At 36.4% G+C, this 14,006-nt stretch overlaps 2 protein-coding genes across 2 annotated transcripts; one reads left to right on the forward strand and one right to left on the reverse strand.

The window, feature by feature from the left end:
- Positions 1 to 383: 383 nt before the first annotated feature.
- Positions 384 to 2,106, reverse strand: LOC132543732 (uncharacterized). The gene is made up of 2 exons (XM_060207254.1): positions 865 to 2,106; positions 384 to 494 (listed from the first exon to the last, which is right to left on the reverse strand). The coding sequence occupies exons 1-2, from the start codon at positions 2,104 to 2,106 to the stop codon at positions 384 to 386; spliced, it is 1,353 nt and encodes a 450-aa protein (XP_060063237.1).
- A 3,417-nt stretch (positions 2,107 to 5,523) lies between these two features.
- Positions 5,524 to 13,904, forward strand: LOC132543733 (histidine N-alpha-methyltransferase-like). The gene is made up of 7 exons (XM_060207255.1): positions 5,524 to 5,694; positions 5,900 to 6,038; positions 7,119 to 7,221; positions 7,614 to 7,717; positions 11,171 to 11,248; positions 12,476 to 12,646; positions 13,717 to 13,904. Exons 1-7 carry the CDS (start codon positions 5,524 to 5,526, stop codon positions 13,902 to 13,904), a joined length of 954 nt encoding a protein of 317 aa, XP_060063238.1.
- The last annotated feature ends 102 nt before the right edge of the window (positions 13,905 to 14,006 follow it).

A 14,006-nucleotide genomic window follows, 5' to 3' on the forward strand; every position in this document is an offset into this window, starting at 1 on the left:
AGCATATTGTGGGTTTAGTGACAAAAGAATACTAAAGAACCGTGTGAAATGACCGACAACATGCAGACTTCAATTGCTGCCAACACGAATGTTCTTTCTTAAAGGAAGAAGAAACAGTTGTCTGATTTTTTTTTTCTATATGATTGTATTAATAAAGATTTCGCTAGGTTTGGCGTCGTGTCTTACGTGAATGTCGTGGGTTCGATTCCCACAGGTTAATGGTTTTCTATCGACTTAACACGCGTGTTAGGATCGCATTTATCATTGTAATAATACACATCCTTACAATGGGTTGCATCAGTTCTAATGTTTACACGCAAAATGACATCTTTAAACAAGCATGTTTTGATATCATAACGCGTTCGTACCTTGACAACCCTAGCTTAATCGCTTGACCACTTAACCACCTGACATCGCCTGACTTGACCGCCCTTATCCTGATCACTTGACCACCCTGTATTGACCGCTAGACCACCTGATAAGTCTATCTTGACCTATGAAACATGAACATAAAATCATGATCATAAAAGGCTAGAAACACACCCCTATGGGTTCTAACACATCACAAAGACTTTGTCTTTAACATCACTGTCAGGTACATGTTTAATTATGATGTCTTTAATTAACAAGAAATTAACTTAATTTTTCCATCATATATACCCATCAGAATTAGAAATCAAGGACACGACAGACAAATCTCCATCTGTCAGCTTTTACTTCACCGAGCAAGCCGTATGGTTAGATATGGATAGCAACACTCCTGCATCCCCAAACTATAATGTTGTATGTTACAATTGATTCCGAGATTTTGATATCTGCTCACGATTTTTGTGCAAGATGTCGGAAACTGACAGGCAAACTCACAACACAGAGTTTCGAGATATGAAGGTTCATGAAAATCGTGGGGAGGTTTTTACGTCTACGTTTCTTACTTCGATTGTCTAAGATTGACATGGCGGGTGTCTTCGATTGTCCAAGATTGACATAGTGGGTGTCTCCGATTGTCCAAAATTGACATGACGGGTGTCTTCGATTGTCCAAGATTGACATGGCGGGTGTCTTCGATTGTCCAAGATTGACATGGCGGGTGTCTTCGATTGTCCAAGATTGACATGGCGGGTGTCTTCGATTGTCCAAGATTGACATGGCGGGTGTCTTCGATTGTCCAAGATTGACATAGCGGGTGTCTCCGATTGTCCAAAATTGACATGACGGGTGTCTTCGATTGTCTAAGATTGACATGGCGGGTGTCTTCGATTGTCCAAGATTGACATAGTGGGTGTCTCCGATTGTCCAAAATTGACATGACGGGTGTCTTCGATTGTCCAAGATTGACATGGCGGGTGTCTTCGATTGTCCAAGATTGACATGGCGGGTGTCTTCGATTGTCCAAGATTGACATGGCGGGTGTCTTCGATTGTCCAAGATTGACATGGCGGGTGTCTTCGATTGTCCAAGATTGACATAGCGGGTGTCTCCGATTGTCCAAAATTGACATGACGGGTGTCTTCGATTGTCTAAGATTGACATGGCGGGTGTCTTCGATTGTCCAAGATTGACATAGTGGGTGTCTCCGATTGTCCAAAATTGACATGACGGGTGTCTTCGATTGTCCAAGATTGACATGGCGGGTGTCTTCGATTGTCCAAGATTGACATGACGGGTGTCTTCGATTGTCCAAGATTGGCATGGCGGGTGTCTTCGATTAACCAAGATTGACATGACGAGTGTCTTCGATTGTCCATGATTGACATGGCGGGTGTCTTCGATTGTCCAAGATTGACATGGCGGGTGTCTTCGATTGTCCAAGATTGACATGGCGGGTGTCTTCGATTGTCCAAGATTGACATAGCGGGTGTCTCCGATTGTCCAAAATTGACATGACGGGTGTCTTCGATTGTCCAAGATTGACATGGCGGGTGTCTTCGATTGTCCAAGATTGACATGACGGGTGTCTTCGATTGTCCAAGATTGACATGGCGGGTGTCTTCGATTGTCCAAGATTGACATGGCGGGTGTCTTCGATTGTCCAAGATTGACATGGCGGGTGTCTTCGATTGTCCAAGATTGACATGGCGGGTGTCTTCGATTGTCCAAGATTGACATGGCGGGTGTCTTCGATTGTCCAAGATTGACATAGCGGGTGTCTTCGATTGTCCAAGATTGACATAGCGGGTGTCTCCGATGAAGCAGAAGACTCGTACCCTTTCAGCGCACCTGGACCGGGGATCATGAGACAATCTTAGGAGTAAGGTTTTGCTTGGCATGGCGCCTCTTTGCATGATTTTATTTGTGATTATTCCTTTGAGTTAGATTAGCAATCGTTTGTCATATATAAGTATATCGTATTCATACAAAAAGACAAACACCGCAGTGGGATTTTACATAGTATATATACATATATATATTGGTCGTCCTGAAAACCAGACACCATTGACGTCATCGGGGTTGTCTTTTTTCAAGTTTGGTAAACCATCTTGGGATCAACAATTATCAATATGTACATGCCATCATGTTCTTATTTCATGCTAGAAATTCGTATAACGTTTTGGTTATTTCCCCTATAAAATGCATTTTTCTTAAAATGTAAAAAAAATTCAAATATACATTTTAGTAAATTGTATCCAATCACAGTTCGATTAAGCACATAAAGACACTTTATACATTAAGAGCAATACATGTTTGATTTTGAGAAAACACTTTTAATTCCAGTCAATTTGACCTCTTTTGGTCCTATTCCTTAGGGCCCGCGGAGATGAGGAGGAAGGGGGAGGGGGTTTGGCACCGTCCAAATTAAACTGTTGATCATCAGGAGCTGGTGCAAAACTTCATGAAAAGTGGATCAGATGTTTTAAGATGTCGATATTGTCATATGATAGTCATAGTTAGGTCACTGGAGACCTCGTTTAAGATTATCTAAAAAGTGACCTGTTTTATTGAATACATTAATTTGACTTTCATTATGCCCTGATCTGTACCACATTTAAATTCTTGAAACTAATGAGGTCATGGAGTCTTTTTTAAAACCTGATAAATGTATGGTAAGGAGATATCAAGGCTTACTTTTACTTTTATCAATTATCGCTGAAGATGTAATCTATTAGAGTTTGAAAGAATTCCATAGAATGATCATTATATGATAAATAATACCTTCAAGACGTTTATCATAAGGATATATTCTCGATAGCTTGTTGGTAAACATCAGTTCTTACCGTTTATCATAAGGATATATTCTCGATTGCTTGTTGGTAAACATCAGTTCTTACCGTTTATCATAAGGATATATTCTCGACTGTTTGCCGGTAAACATCAATTCTTACCGTTTATCATAAGGATATATTCCCGATTGCTTGCCGGTAAACATCAGTTCTTACCGTTTATCATAAGAATATATTCTCGATTGTTTGCATGTAAACATCAGTTCTTACCGTTTATCATAAAGATATATTCTCGATTGCTTGCCGGTAAACATCAGTTCTTACCGTTTATCATAAGGATATATTCTCGATTGCTTGCCGGTAAACATCAGTTCTTACCGTTTATCATAAGGATATATTCTCGATTGCTTGCCGGTAAACATCAGTTCTTACCGTTTATCATAAGGATATATTCTCGATTGTTTGTTGGTAAACATCAGTTCTTACCGTTTATCATAAGGATATATTCTCGATTGCTTGTTGGTAAACATCAGTTCTTACCGTTTATCATAAGGATATATTCTCGATTGCTTGTTGGTAAACATCAGTTCTTACCGTTTATCATAAGGATATATTCCCGATTGCTTGCCGGTAAACATCAGTTCTTACCATTTATCATAAGGATATATTCTCGATTGCTTGCCGGTAAACATCAGTTCTTACCGTTTATCATAAGGATATATTCTCGATTGCTTGCCGGTAAACATCAGTTCTTACCGTTTATCATAAGGATATATTCTCGATTGTTTGTTGGTAAACATCAGTTCTTACCATTTATCATAAGGATATATTCTCGATTGTTTGTTGGTAAACATCAGTTCTTACCATTTATCATAAGGATATATTCTCGATTGCTTGCCGGTAAACATCAGTTCTTACCATTTATCATAAGGATATATTCTCGATTGCTTGTTGGTAAACATCAGTTCTTACCGTTTATCATAAGGATATATTCTCGATTGCTTGCCGGTAAACATCAGTTCTTACCGTTTATCATAAGGATATATTCTCGATTGCTTGCCGGTAAACATCAGTTCTTACCGTTTATCATAAGGATATATTCTCGATTGCTTGCCGGTAAACATCAGTTCTTACCGTTTATCATAAGGATATATTCTCGATTGCTTGTTGGTAAACATCAGTTCTTACCGTTTATCATAAGGATATATTCTCGATTGCTTGCCGGTAAACATCAGTTCTTACCGTTTATCATAAGGATATATTCTCGATTGCTTGCCGGTAAACATCAGTTCTTACCGTTTATCATAAGGATATATTCTCGATTGCTTGCCGGTAAACATCAGTTCTTACCGTTTATCATAAGGATATATTCTCGATTGCTTGCCGGTAAACATCAGTTCTTACCGTTTATCATAAGGATATATATTCTTGCCGGTAAACATCAGTTCTTGTTTATCATAAGGTAAACATCAGTTCTTACCGTTTATCATAAGGATATATTCGTTTATCGATTGCTTGCCGGTAAACATCAGTTCTTACCGTTTATCATAAGGATATATTCCCGATTGCTTGCCGGTAAACATCAGTTCTTACCGTTTATCATAAGGATATATTCTCGATAGCTTGCCGGTAAACATCACGTCTAACCGTTTATCATAAGGATATATCATTGCTTGCCGGTAAACATCAGTTCTTACCGTTTATCATAAGGATATATTCTCGATTGCTTGCCGGTAAACATCAGTTCTTACCGTTTATCATAAGGATATATTCTCGATTGCTTGCCGGTAAACATCAGTTCTTACCGTTTATCATAAGGATATATTCTCGATTGCTTGCCGGTAAACATCAGTTCTTACCGTTTATCATAAGGATATATTCCCGATTGCTTGCCGGTAAACATCAGTTCTTACCGTTTATCATAAGGATATATTCTCGATTGCTTGCCGGTAAACATCAGTTCTTACCGTTTATCATAAGGATATATTCTCGATTGCTTGCCGGTAAACATCAGTTCTTACCGTTTATCATAAGGATATATTCTCGATTGCTTGCCGGTAAACATCAGTTCTTACCGTTTATCTTGCCGTTTATCATAAGGATATATTCTCGATTGCTTGCCGGTAAACATCAGTTCTTACCGTTTATCATAAGGATATATTCTCGATTGCTTGCCGGTAAACATCAGTTCTTACCGTTTATCATAAGGATATATTCCCGATTGCTTGCCGGTAAACATCAGTTCTTACCGTTTATCATAAGGATATATTCCCGATTGCTTGCCGGTAAACACCAGTTCTTGCCGTGCTGACAGTTTAAGTAGTGTGACGGAAGTTTGTGATTATGTTTTAATTTTTACACAGAGATGGATATGAAGAAAGAACTACTTATAGGCCTGAAATCGACACCTAAATACATACCTGGATGGTATCGCTATGACAAGGAAGGATCGAGACTGAATGACATTTGCCTTGAGAAAAACCAAAACTACTACTTCAACAGGTGTGAGCTGAGTGTTTTGGAAACCCATATTTCGGTAAGGAAATCGTTATTGACTACGAAGCTGAGAGCTACGTGTACAAAGTATGACAATGTTTTTACTTCTAATGATTGTAATAAGAGTCGGATTTGTTTATTTTATTTTATTATCGTTATTTTTGTTATTTGCGTGCATATCTCTATCCTCATTTTCTATGTACCTATGGCTATTACAGATTCTAACAATTTTCCCGGTTTTACAGAATATGGTGACAGTTAACGCAGAGAACACCGCTTTAATCGATATGGGGAGCGGAAACTGCCAGAAAACAAGAATATTTATTAACGAAATTTTGAGAAGTAAAAATAAGATCAGTTTCTATCCCATTGACATCTCAAAAGGTATGTACAGTGGCATTGATGCATAACGTTTTGTTATGCTTTGTGTTTTGTTTCGATGTCAAATAGGATGTTTGTCACAAAACCGTAGAAGACTTCTTATCTAGTACCACACAGAGTATTGGAATATATCATTGTGACCATTTAACTTCCGCGTAAAAACGCGAGAACTAATTATACTAGTTACCGATTTAATGGTTGATTAACATAACGAACATTTGTCATTCGAGAGAACGAAACAGAGGGAAACATACTAGGCCGAGAGAAGCATTGAAATAACAGATGGGTAGATGTACGTACTCCATACATGTACAAACATGCAACATCGTCAAAGAGACGTCACTATGAATGTCACGTGAGTGCACGTGTGTTTTGGAATCTGCGATGTGTGTCTGTATCTTTGTGATAATGCGGAACTGAATCTGACTTTACAGTTCTATCACACCGAAATACGCTGATTAAGGTCCCCGGAATTACAACGGGCAAACTAGTCAGTATATCACTATAGTTACAGTGCGTAAAGCTGGGAATAGTTTCTCTACTTATACTAAACGTGAGGAGACTTCAAGGGGAACATATATACCTACATGTATATGTATACCTATATACCATCACTACCCAAATAGTCATCCTGTCTCAGAAAATTGGAAGTCACTTCTTGTCTGTTTCAAGATGAATTTTACCAAGACGCATTAAAAATCAAATATCAGTTATTTGGATCGCAATAAAGCAAATGGTTCGCATCAAATCCCAATAACGGCCAGTTAATTAATGTGTTTAGCTGTGAGGTTTTTACCTGAACTGTATAGAGAGATTTGACTGTTTAACACAACTAAAGCAGTCTGATCACGTAAAACTTTGTACATTTTTTTTTAATTTTCGTGGAAGCCGTACTCTCCTCTCCCTTTTACACCAAGACGGGTTGGAGAGTCACTGCCAATAGTGTGAGACAATAAGTAGCCGGTGAAGTTATCAGTCGAATCACATCATGCTGGTGATTTCAAAATTACTAGATTGATAATTAAGTTTGATGCGACTGTTTATTCCAGCCATGTTTACATTCAATTTTCAAATCTGCTTCAGATGCCTTGTTAGAGACGTGCAAGCAGCTTTCTGAAGACTATGAGGAAAGATTAGACATCAACCCTATTGATGCAGATTACGAGACAGGAATTACTAAACTTAAGTAGGCATCTTGTTCATATCTTCTCCGACAAAATATTCATAACGAGACAGGCATCACTAAACTTGTGTAGGCATGTTGTTCATATCTTCTCCGACAAAATATTCATTACGAGACAGGCATCACTGAACTGAAGTAGTCTTTTTTCGCTTTTTGACAATAAGTTAATTACGAGCAGATAAAGCCATGGATATTCATGAAATCTTAAATCTTGGTATGTAACCAATGATGATACGATGTTATGCTGATCTGCCTTGAATTTTGGCTTCTTATTCAACAAACGGTTTCGATTCAGAAACACATTTTGTCTACTTATACGGTATGCGCCATACACGTATAATTTATTTTTTTCAATTTCAGAGGAAAATAACTGTAAAATCTAATCTCTCTTCCAGTAACTGTCCGCACTCGAAGTTAATTCTTTGGTTTGGAAGTATACAGAATCTTCAGCCTGATGATCAAATACGAAAACTGCAGTTGCTAAGATCGGTGATGAAAGGTTCGTATTTCTTGAAAACAAAAGGTTTCTTTATCCTGTATCTGGCGCTACCATTGTCGGAATAAACCTGTCACGTGTATTTTTGCTGTATTCGGCAGTGACGGAAAACAGCTGTATTTCAGCACGCGCATTAATAATCGTTATATCTGGTGAAATGCGGAAACATATTTCCGCGTGGAGCAATTATTATGACGTCGTCTGTCATAGTTAAGCATAACGTTGTTTCCAGGTGAACATTACATGGAAAACAAATTGTTGAAAATTCGATAGTCTGAATTTCTAAAATAAATATTGCAGGATAAGAAGAGGATTGTGGTAGATAGAGTTTGTAACACTTCCCATTCAGATTTGGTAGGATTTACCACATCACATGAAGTCATCTTTTTCCGTGGCAGCAGTTTGAACCAACAGTACTTTTCGTAATTTCTCCGTTTTCTGAATTATTTACAACTTGGGTAGCTTAAAAACCTATCTCTCTGATGTTTGACCGGAAGTAAGATACAATTCAATGTAAGATAGAGTTCAACATAATATCGTATACCTATGTGTTGTTATATGATACACTACCTATATCTGTACTTATATATTTACGTGTTACACATACTCTTACACCTACATCAATAATAGTAGCGCTGGAATATATTGTTTTTTGGGTTTTTTTTTTTTTTTTTTTTGGTTGATTTTTTTTTCTGCTCTTTTTGGCTGTTGAAGTCAAACCTTTCAAAAATCATCATAAAAAATTACTTTTCTGAGCATTAAAATCATATTAAACTTGAGACGGGTTCGATGTTAATATGTATCGATATTTCATGAAGGGATTTTCCTATCTCTATCACATCATACCGCATCTTATCAACGAAGAATGCAGAAGTACTTCATATGGTCAAAAACATTGGTAGTAGTTTAACGCACGCGACATTCTATTGACGTAGATATAACGATGTATCCTATGTGGTAGGTCTAAATCACACTAACTCTCGTCCGCTAAAAACCGTAACAGCGTAATATCAAAAGAAGGAAACATTTTTAAGTCACTAAACCTGACATAATTCACACTCCAAGGGAAACAACTCGAGCTGAAGTAGAACGTTTCTAACAAAATATTGCTGATAGAGTAAAGTAAGGTCATTCTGTTTGGACTAACGGAATCTGTTGTATCGTGTTCGCTTTATCCATCCTTATAATTTGTAATGCCCATATTTTGTATATCTAATGTGTTTTTGTCACTTATCCTTAGAGACACCCGAAAAGAGAGAACCGAAATTAATATACATGTATAGCTACAGTACATATACTTCCGCTTCATGTCTGTCCCAGGAACAATATACATAAAACATAAGTCAAAATACGGCACCAGGGATTTAACAAAGGATTGTTGCAAAAATAACGAAGAATATCTGCAATTCAGGATAAAATAAGAATGAAAATGAATTGTTTCCTGTTACACGTAATCTGACACCTGTATCAGAAAAGTAAGCAATATTTTGACTTTTTGCTGCTAAATTACACAGGATTTCTTTTACTTCTTAGAAGTGTGCCTCCGTAAACTTGGTTTGAAATGCGTAATGTTCATATCGAACGTTTAATCTCGCCAACATAAAAGTATTGTATCTCATGTAGGCCACAAGTGAATACAGGTCTACCAGATACGTTGATGTTGGGACTGGGCTATAATAAAATCTATTCATGTTTGAGATAAGCGTAAACTTGTTACTTAAACAGCATGTATAGAAAACGTGATTAAACATGATAGTGGCATCAAATAGAGTCTTCAACAACCTGTTGTAAAATTATCTTTCGTCTTTAGTTTTTGCTTAAATTAATGCCCAAGGCACACTTTCGTGATTATCGATGTTTAATGTATTATGACATTTAAATATTTTTTTGGCCTTTAACCTACTGGTGTGATGGATTCCCAAACTTCTTTGAACGGATGGCCTACTTGTTTCATTCACATGTGTCAAACGTGTTTAAAATGTTTGATTAACTTTGTATAATCACCATAGGTCTGGGTGTTGGAACGTTGCTATCCAGAAATGGGAAATTCATAAAGAGGAATTGAAATCATCACGTTTATTATACAGCTTGCTGGGAAAGCAAACGGTAGTGTGAAATGATGAATATGAGTGTATATAATGTGGGAGAAAAGTCATACCATCATTTTGGTATTCATAAAATGATACATTGTTACATAAAAAGATACATTGTTACACACAAAGGTACATTGTTGCATGCAATGATACATTGTTACATACAACGGTACATTGTTACATACACATATACATTGTTACATACAAAGATAAATTGTTACATACAAAGATAAATTGTTACATACAAAGATACATTGTTACATACAAAGATACATTGTTATCTAAAAAGATACATTGTTACATACAAAGATACATTGTTACATACAAAGATACATTGTTACACTGACAACGTTCCAACGACGTCACGACCAAGATAGTTATGAATGGGTGGACTCATAGTCACATATGGGATCTTATTTTTTGTCGTTATAACATGATATACAGTGTTTTAAATCTACACTACTTTTGCATTGATAAATATATATATCACAAGATTAATGACAGCGTTAACTATGTTTTACAACATCTGTATCAACATGTAAAACTACAGATAAATCGAGTAATATTACATTTTCTTGTTTTATAAACGATCGTGTTGGAGACGTCCGTTTGACTTTACACAGCTGTTGCTTACTTTACTCAAGGGACAAAGACAAACCGTTTATACAAAATTGATTCCTTTGCAGCCTAAGATTCTTCAGGCAAAAAAGGGACAAAATCCCGAATTCCTTCTTCAGAAGCAAAAATAAAAAGTGAGCCGAAATCAACAGTTGATACAGAATTGATTCCGCTTAACCCAAGGATGTTTCAGACCAAATTAAGAAGAAACACGAACAGGCAGGATTTCAATAATTTACACTTTGCTTTTAGGTGTCGAAATTGAGGAACTTAGAATTACATTAGATGGATTAAAAAGCAGTATAGGAGTTCATATCCATAGTTGCCTTTACTGTATCTCATTTCAGAAATGTACTATTCACTTGTGTGTGTTTAGTACACTATTCGCGATTACAGATGGTAGACACTGATGATGGACTTTTTGACTGTGATATTTGGTGTAACCTACATACCATGTTTTGTCCCACTCAAATAGTGGCACGGTTCAGAATATACAAATGTACTTGATGTTCTTCTGCAATTATCTGATATTTGAAAACATACATTATTTTAATTATGGAGCTACAACTTCTTGCTATATTTTTCCCTGTCGGTTTTCCTCAAACCCCTTCTAGGTTTCGCAATTTCGGTCCTACCCATCACTAACGAGTCTTAGAAAGATTGACATGAGTAAAGCACTTGTGTGTATTTTGTACAATCTTATTACAGTCTACTCTATCTGTTCATTGATTTATTTTCTTTACAGAAAGATGTTGTCTGATCTTCAGTGTTGACACAACGCAGAACAGAGAGGACATTATGAAGGCCTACGATGACTTCCATGGTAATATATCACAATGGTTTTTCGTGGAAAAAGTATTTACAACAAGCCCCTGCCATTCTAACGGTCTGTCCTACATTATATCTCACTGTTTCCTGTTCTGGTTTGCTAATTAAAATCCTATCTGTGTATTTGTACATTAAAACGGCTATGTATCCAACTATCCAACCTTTGCCTGAATCGTTTCTGAATCTGGACGGAATATAATCAAGTACAATGCGGAAAATAAAAACTAAATGGGTATAGAATCTAGTAAGTAATATCGACGGTATGGTCCTAGTAAGTAATATCGACGGTATGGTCCAATATTGGTACTGGATCTTCTATATATAGAATCTATAAGTAATATCGACGGTATGGTCCAATATTGGTACTGGATCTTCTATATATAGAATCTATAAGTAATATCGACGGTATGGTCCAATATTGGTACTGGATCTTCTATATATAGAATCTATAAGTAATATCGACGGTATGGTCCAATATTGGTACTGGATCTTCTATATATAGAATATAGTAAGTAATATCGACGGTATGGTCTTCTATATATAGAATCTAGTAAGTAATATCGACGGTATGGTCCAATATTGGTACTGGATCTTCTATATATAGAATCTAGTAAGTAATATCGAAGTTATGGTCTAATATTCGTACTGGATCATAACAAACAACTGTTCTTTGGATGCGTGTTACTGGAATAGATATATGATCAATGAAGTAATAACGAAAGTACGGACAAGCGAATTGTTAAAAGTTCGAGGCAACCTTCCCCTTTATGAAGACACAAATATAACATAACATTACATAAATTACATCACATACATAGAACATAAGACAAATACAAAGTTAAAGAAGACATTATCTTTGAAACAGAGATCCAAATCTTCGTTGCCTTTTAAGATGATACAAATGAAGGTCTAGACAACTGAAATAGTAATTACGGCTGTATACGTTTGTCAGTTGTCGGTATAATGTATTCAGGTGGTGTCCCGCAACAAACTTCAATTCCATTGTTCTGCAAGGAGGTAAATACACACTCAACCCCTGCCCACACATCTGTCGAAAGGAAGTTAATCAATATAGAATGAAACCATGAAATAAAAAGTGATTTAAAGAACTGCGTAACACATCTTGAAGTTTTTTCTTACATACTTAATCAAATCTTTGAAAATCAGTTTCGGTTTCGTTGTACAATGAATAACTACAAATGAAACCTGCTTTGTTGAACAGGTAGACAGTTCTTAATGAACTTTATTTGGCGACTGATTCGGGAAGAGAGATGTACTATCGACCCAGACCATTTCGACCTGGAGGTTCAACTAATCAGAGATGATTCGCCAGATAAGATGAGCTCTGTCCAAGCACTAGTAAGAGCGAAGAAGACAAACTCTTTTATAATACGTACGTATATTCGGTCATGTAATTGAAAGTCTGAATTAAAATTGATCAGTTTTGTAGGACAATGAGGTTTTTTTTTTCTTTTTCATTGCAGTGCAGCATTTCATTCGGTCCCGTATTTCATAACTGAAAACGCTATGGTGACACAAATAGAAAGAGAAAAAGACATCACACTGGCGGGTTCTATCTTAATTTGTCTGTTTCAGTTTGCGTTCATTACGATCTTTCCAGATTCCTGGTATCAAAATAATGACACGGAAAATGTTATGATGAGTCAAAGTTATTGTGGGAGGGAGACGGGTGGTCTGTGCTACACATTCATACATTCATAACACTTGCATTTAGCTCTATGATTTGAATCAAAAGGCTGGTCATGGAAACATGATTTTACTGTAGGGTTTTAAAGTTTTAAAGTAGTTGGTAACTGGTTGAAAAATCTGAGGAATAAAGAAAAATGTGATGAAACAAAAAAACAAATCATCACCATTTCCATTACTGAAGACAAAATTTCTCTTGTAATGGTTTAAAAGGTCTCCTACCAAGGTTATAATGCTTAAAACAAAATCTCTCTTGTAATGGCTAAAAAGGTCTCCTAACAAGTACTAATGCTTAAAACAAAGGACTTTAACCCAATGAAAAAATGCCGTTCATTAAAAATGCAATTAAAAGTAAAAAAAGGCTACAACTGTTAAATTAGCTTGGCGGAAACCTAATATGGGGAAACCTAATTGGCGGAGACTGATATACAAAATTGAAATTCTGAACTAAAACAAGGGACAGTAACTCTTCCAAATAGAGAAAAATGTAGCTGCCGTTCTGAAAAAAAAAGACATTTGACAGAAAGCTTCCAAGGATTCAGTCAAAGTTAGCAAAAAAAATGCCTGCTATCAATATTTAAGGACTCCTTGATAATGTCATAAAAAAGAAAAAATTCGAACGTCTAAATCTCAATAACCAAAAGCTTAGAATATGAGAGATTCGCAGAATGAAGTCTAAACGCCCATATGTATAGTTAAGGTCAATGAGGTCAATTAATCAAATTTTTTTTTGTTTTTTTCATATGCAAATTACAGCTACTTTGGGTGTCACCGTCAACATGGTGGAGGGTGAACCGCTATATCTACACGACGGCCCAGGCCTCAGCCACAAATACACTTCCCAGCAAGTACAAACACTGATAGAGCGGGCAGGACTACAACTCGTGGACAAGTGGGTTGATAATGATGGGCACGTGATGTTTTGTAAATGTAAAGTGTTGTGAAATGTACTGTGAATATATCATAAAATACTACTCTTACAGATGTGACTAATATATCAGAATGATTATCAGAAGGCCTTTTCTGTTTTATATACAGACCGATGA

This window comes from Ylistrum balloti, unplaced genomic scaffold, assembly GCF_031769215.1.
Source record: "Ylistrum balloti isolate Yb309-2 unplaced genomic scaffold, AGI_CSIRO_Ybal_v1 Utg369764, whole genome shotgun sequence".
Classification (NCBI taxonomy): domain Eukaryota; kingdom Metazoa; phylum Mollusca; class Bivalvia; order Pectinida; family Pectinidae; genus Ylistrum; species Ylistrum balloti.

Bases quoted from the DNA above. Each gene is read 5' to 3' on its own strand.
- LOC132543733 (XM_060207255.1), top strand. From the start codon at position 5,524: ATGGATATGAAGAAAGAACTACTTATAGGCCTGAAATCGACACCTAAA. The intron at 5,695-5,899 runs GTAAGGAAATCG...CCGGTTTTACAG, and splicing joins TTTTGGAAACCCATATTTCG to AATATGGTGACAGTTAACGC. The intron at 7,718-11,170 runs GTTCGTATTTCT...TTTTCTTTACAG, and splicing joins GCTAAGATCGGTGATGAAAG to AAAGATGTTGTCTGATCTTC.
- LOC132543732 (XM_060207254.1), bottom strand. From the start codon at position 2,106: ATGTCAATCTTGGACAATCGAAGACACCCGCCATGTCAATCTTGGACA. The intron at 495-864 runs GTGAGTTTGCCT...CATGTTTCATAG, and splicing joins ATATCTCGAAACTCTGTGTT to GTCAAGATAGACTTATCAGG.